We start from the raw sequence: 6,081 nt of genomic DNA on the forward strand, positions 1-6,081 counted from the left end.
AAGGCGCGGACGGCCGAGGTGGGGTCGGCCCGGTTAGGGCGGCGCGGAGCGGAGTCCTGGTCGGCCACGGGTTGAAGATGGCGCCGACATGTGGGCCCGGCGGACGGGTGGGTCCCACCGGTCAGAGAGAAAAAAAAGAAAGGCAGGCAGGGGAGAGGCGGTGCGGGCCGAGTTCGCAGGCCAGTTGGGCCGACACGGTCGGGCTGGCCCAACTCGGCCAGTCCGAACCGTTTCCTACATTTTTTTTTTGTTCTTTTCGTTTTTTCTTTTTTCTTTTTACTGTTTTCTTTATAACTTTTGTTTTAGGTATCCAAATTGACCCAAACCAATTTCTAAAATTTTGTAAAATTCAAGACTTTGTTTTAAACAATAGAGAATAAGGTATTGACCCAAAATAGCATGGTAGGAAAAATAAAAATCATTGCATTTAGGGTATATAATTATGGTTGTATCATATTTGTGCTCAACATTTTATGTGTAGATGAACAAATGCAAAGATGCCATGAATGCATGCAGGTTTTTGTATTTTGAAAACTAGGGATGTTATAGACTAACCCCCTTAAGATGAAGCACGTCCTCGGGCTTCAGAAAGGCTAGCAAATAGATGTGGGTAATCTTCTCGAAGATTGTCTTCACGTTCCTAAGTTGCTTCTTCCTCGGTATGGTGACTCCATTGAACCTTGCAGAACTTGATAGTCTTAGTGCGGGTATTCCTTTCGGCTCTCTCCAAGATCTTGATGGGTTTCTCCTCATACGTCAAGTCACTTTCCAGTTGAACTTCCTCGAGCGGTACTGTATCCTTCAATGGCATTTCTGACATCTCAGGGTGACATTTCTTCAGCTGACTGACATGGAACACATTATGAGCTGCTGAAAGAATCTCTGGCAATTCAATCTCATAAGCTACTTCTCCTTTGCGAGATAAGATCTTGAACGGTCCGATGAATCTTGGGGCTAACTTTCCCTTGATTCCAAATCTCTTGACTCCTCGAAGAGGTGATACTCTGAGATAAACTCTATCTCCTATTTCATATGAGACATCTCTACGCTTATTGTCAGCATAGCTATTCTGTCTAGACTGTGCTACCTTCAATCTATCCTTGATCAGTCTAACCTTCTCTTCGGCCTCTTGGATAATATCTGGTCCAAAGAAACTCCTTTCTCCTACTCCACTCCATAGTAGGGGCATGGTACACTTCCTTCCATACAGAGCTTCAAATGGGGACATCTCTATGCTAGCTTGGTAGCTATTGTTGTAGGAGAACTCCGCATACGGTAAACTTTCATCCCAACTAGTTCCATAATCTATAACACAAGCTCTCAGCATATCCTCTAGGATCTGATTCACTCTCTCAGTCTGTCCATCTGTATGAGGATGAAATGCTGTACTAAACTCCAATCTAGTTCCTAAGGACTCATGCAACTGCTTCCAAAAATGCGAGGTAAATTGGGTACCTCTATCCGACACAATACTCTTAGGAACTCCGTGAAGGCATACTATCCTCTTCATATAGATATCTGCTAACTTTGCGCTCGTGTAAGTGGTCTTCACGGGCACGAAGTGAGCTACTTTTGTCAAACCATCTACTATAACCCAAATCGAATCATAACCAGATTTTGTTCGGGGTAATCCAGTAATAAAGTCCATACCAATTTGGTCCCACTTCCATTCTGGAACCCTCAATGGTTGCAACAATCCAGCTGGCTTCTGATGTTCGGCCTTCACTCTACTACATACATCACACTTGGCTATATATTCGGCGATGTCTTGCTTCATATTATTCCACCAAAATCTCTCCTTCAAATCCATGTACATCTTAGTATTGCCGGGGTGAATGGAATAGGGTGTCTCATGTGCTTCCTGAAATATCAGCTTCCTAAGTTCAGGATCATTAGCTACGCAGATACGCTTCCCAAACCAAACAATACCCTGCTCATCTTCACTAAAACCTTTCGCTTTATCCTCCTTCAGGTTTTCCTTTATCTTCTTTATATCTTCGTCTCCCTTCTGGGTTTCTTTTATCCTATCCATCAGCGTAGGTTGTACTATTAAGGATGCTACAAACCCTTCCGGTACTACTTCCAAGCTAAGGTCCTTCAATCCCTTGCACAGATCTTCAGGTAAATCCTCTGTCGATAGCCAATTCAGATAAGACTTACGACTTAGGGCATCTGCCACTACGTTTGCTTTAGCAGGGTGATATTGCAAACTCAGATCGTAATCCTTGATGAGTTCCAACCATCTTCTTTGTCTCATGTTTAATTCCTTCTGGGTGAAGATATACTTCAAACTCTTGTGGTCGGTGAACACCTCACATCGTTTCCCCATCAAATAGTGTCTCCAGGTCTTCAGTGCATGAACTACTGAAGCTAACTCTATATCATGTGTGGGGTAATTAATTTCGTGTTTCTTGAGTTGCCTAGAAGCATAAGCTGCTACCTTGCCTTCCTGCATCAACACACTTCCAAGCCCTTGATGAGAAGCGTCACAGTACACTTGGAACTCCTTCTCAAGATCTGGTAAACATAGAATTGGTGCTGACACAAGTCTCTTCTTCAATTCCTGAAAACTGGCTTCACATGCTTCAGTCCAAGTAAACTTCTTCTCTTTCTTTAGCAACTCAGTCATCGGTTTTGCTATCTTGGAGAAATTCTCAATGAATCTCCTATAGTAGCCTGCTAATCCCAGGAAGCTATGAATTTCTCCGACATTCTTGGGCGCTTCCCATTCTGTCACAGCTGCAACCTTGGATGGATCAACAACAATCCCTTCCTTGGATATGATGTGTCCAAGAAATCCTACTTCACTGAGCCAAAATTCGCATTTACTAAACTTGGCATATAGCTGATGTTCTCGGAGTTTCTCCAATATTAGGCGAAGGTGTTTCTCATGTTCCTCTTCGCTTTTGGAATAGATAAGTATGTCGTCAATGAAGACTACGACAAACTTGTCGAGGAATTCCATGAACACCTTGTTCATCATATTCATGAAGTGTGAGGGAGCATTGGTTAAGCCAAAAGGCATCACCGTATACTCATACGAACCATATCTAGTGACAAAGGCTGTCTTGGGGATATCATGCTCCCTGATCTTGAGCTGAAAATATCCAGACCGAAGGTCGATCTTGGAAAAGACACTAGCTCCAACCAACCGATCAAATAGGTCATTGATTCTGGGTAGGGGGTATTTGTTCTTGATGGTAACTTCATTTAGCGAACGGTAATCCATAACCAAGCGCTGGCTCTTGTCCTTCTTCTCTACAAACAGAACTGGCGCTCCCCACGGCGACGAACTCTCCCTAATGAAACCCTTTCCTAACTGCTCCTTCAGCTGTTTCTTGAGCTCCTTCAGCTCATCAGTAGACATAGGATAAGGTCTCTTTGCTATAGGGCATGTGCCCGGAAGCAGTTCTATAAGGAATTCCACATCTCTATCAGGAGGCATTCCTGGTAGCTCATCAGGGAAAACATCAGGGTATTCCTTGACTATGCGTACTTGGTCTAGGCTAACCCCCTTAAGATTGTCTAGCCTTATTTTACCAAAGTCCAATTGGGATCTGTACCTAATTCTTTTTCCCTCGGGGGTTGTGAGAGTGATTGATTTACTGACACAATCTATGACTCCTCCATAGGTTGTCATCCAGTCCATTCCCAAAATAACATCCAATCCTTGTGATTCTAGGATTACTAAGTGAGCGAGGAATTTATAGGGGCCAATTTCTAACACCAAACTTCGGCATCCCGAATTGACTATCATCTCTCCACCAGGAGAACTTACTTTAATTGTTTTTCCTATTGTTTCGGTGGGTAATCCATTTTTATTCACAAAAGCTCTTGATATGAATGAATGTGATGCACCAGTATCAAATAAAACCAATGCCGTAAATGAGTTGAGTGGAAACATACCCATCACAGCGTCAGGTTCATTCATCACTTCCTCCACATTGAGATGGTTCGCATGTCCCTTCTGGAATGTATTTGACTTGGTGGCATCAACAGGCTTATTCTCTGGACATTCAGTGGAATAGTGTCCAGGCTTCTTACACTTGTAGCATGTGATAGTAGACAAGTCCCTTGAATTGTGTCGGTGCTGGCCATTATTTCCATTGGGGTGGGCGTTACCTCCATTATGACGACCATTGTTTCCACCGTGATTCCCATTTGAATGATTTCCCCTGAATCCTCCATTGAACTTGTGACCATTGAAATTGTTGCCATTCCCCTTGCTGAAATGACTGTTATGCCTGTGTGAGCTGTGACTCCCACTTCCATCAGAAGAATGGTGCTTCTTGTGGAACGGCTCAGTGTGACTCTTATTGCCAAACTTCCTCTTACGGTTCTCCTCCTTCTTGATATTATTGTCCAGGGCGATGGCTTGATCAAGTAGGGACTGGTAACTGGGGGCGTAAGCTACAGTCAAGGGAATCTTCAGTTCACCTTTAAGTCCATTGAGGAACTTCTCCTTCCTCTTAGCATCAGTGTCAATGTCCTCAGGGGCATACCTTGCCAAGTTACAGAAGTCATCCATGTACTCCTTCAGAGTTCTCCCTCCCTGTCTCAGACCGCGGAATTCATCCCTCTTGAGATTCATAATGCCCGAGGAGATGTGGGCAGTACGGAATCCCTCCTGAAGGTTTCCCAATCCAGGTCATCTAGAGGATGGGTGAGTTGATAAGTCTCCCACCACATCGCAGCAGGTCCTTCCAGCAGGTGAGCAGTGAACCTAATCTTCTCAGCCTCCGTGCAGTCACAGGTGACTAAGTCCTTGCTGACAGAGCGCAGCCAGTCATCAGCTACAATTGGTTCAGTGGCATTGGAGAACTTAGCTGGTCGAAGTCTCAGAAATCTGGCGAGTCTATCCACTGGGGGTGGTGGTGGTGGAGGTGGCGGCGGTGGTGGAGGTGGTGGTGGTGGTGGATTGTTGTTGTTGTTCTGGGTGGTTTGGATGAACTGGGTCATCATCTGCATGAGCTGTGCCTGAGCGGTCATCATCTGGTTCAATGCATCCTGAGTCGGGTCATGTCTTGGCGGCATCTGGTATAGTTTTAGCACAAATAAGAACAAGACATACAGATCTAGGAAGTAAAATTTCCTACCCATGCACAAGCAAGTCACACAACCAAACAGAAACATTGAAAACCAGAAATTCAAACTTTTACTTAAAACTTATCGAGGTTTGCAAATACGACTAAGATAGCTAGTACTGCCTTACATCAGATAGTAGGACAATACAGAGAAAACGTAATGAACTAGAAAACCTAATAATCTAAAGGGATCTTCTAACGTCTCTTGATAGCTCCAATGCAGGCTAAGGGGTAGGACTCCTGGCTAGTCTTCCTCTTCTTCTTCTTCTTCTCTTCCGCAACTGGCTCTACTTCACCATCAGAGTTGAGCATGAGCCTCTCTTGAGGATCTTCTTCCTCCTTCCCGGCCGAAAGTTCTTCAATCGTTTCCTTCAGAAGCTTGTTCTCCATCTTCAGAGCGTCATTCTCCTTCTTCATCTCATCATGCTCCTTGGTTTCAATGGCCCTGTTCTCCAGCATCAGCGTTATTGTCTTCTCAACTGTCCTCGCCCAGTTGTCGCTAATAATTATCTTCTCTTCCAGCTTCACTGGATCCTCCAAAAGGGCGATGCGCTCTTCTAGCGCCAGTCTCTTATCATCTATGGCCAACAGAGCTGCTTCCATCTGCATATTTCTGGCGTTGGCATATTGGAGCGTCTCTCAGGCTTCACCCACCAAGGCGGTTTGCCTCTTCAACAACAACTCGGAGCTAGCGGACACGAACTCCCTCTCGGTCATATAATTACGACATATCGAGTTATTCCGAGTACTGGTACGGCGGAGTGGAGTACCATCTTCTGAACGCTCACCGAAGTGATAGTACGGCGACGTCGGGGGAATCTTACGATGGAACTTGTGGCGGATGCGGGCGATGGCGCCCTGGATGGCAATCTCCACAGAGTTCATCCAATCGGGGTAGACCTCGGAATACGTCATGTTAGGATCATCGGGGTCATCATCACTTCCCGGAATAAAGGTCTTGATCATCCATGCCTCCATACCACGCTCCTTGTACAAC

General features: G+C 45.0%; 1 protein-coding gene across 1 annotated transcript; it reads right to left on the reverse strand.

The window, feature by feature from the left end:
- Nucleotides 1-640: 640 nt before the first annotated feature.
- Nucleotides 641-5,687, reverse strand: LOC127336289 (uncharacterized). The gene is made up of 4 exons (XM_051363086.1): nucleotides 5,285-5,687; nucleotides 4,618-4,793; nucleotides 2,286-4,552; nucleotides 641-1,292 (listed from the first exon to the last, which is right to left on the reverse strand). The coding sequence occupies exons 1-4, from the start codon at nucleotides 5,685-5,687 to the stop codon at nucleotides 641-643; spliced, it is 3,498 nt and encodes a 1,165-aa protein (XP_051219046.1).
- Nucleotides 5,688-6,081: the final 394 nt, after the last annotated feature.

The sequence above is a fragment of the Lolium perenne genome, chromosome 1 (assembly GCF_019359855.2).
Source record: "Lolium perenne isolate Kyuss_39 chromosome 1, Kyuss_2.0, whole genome shotgun sequence".
NCBI classification, from domain to species: domain Eukaryota; kingdom Viridiplantae; phylum Streptophyta; class Magnoliopsida; order Poales; family Poaceae; genus Lolium; species Lolium perenne.

Excerpts from the sequence above, each read along its gene's own strand:
- LOC127336289 (XM_051363086.1), bottom strand. The coding sequence starts at position 5,687 with ATGGAAGCAGCTCTGTTGGCCATAGATGATAAGAGACTGGCGCTAGAA. Across the intron at positions 4,794-5,284 it reads CATTGGAGCTATCAAGAGAC|CTGATGACTGGCTGCGCTCT; the intron begins GTTAGAAGATCC and ends AACCAATTGTAG. Across the intron at positions 1,293-2,285 it reads ACCGACCACAAGAGTTTGAA|TTGGGATGAAAGTTTACCGT; the intron begins GTATATCTTCAC and ends TTATGGAACTAG.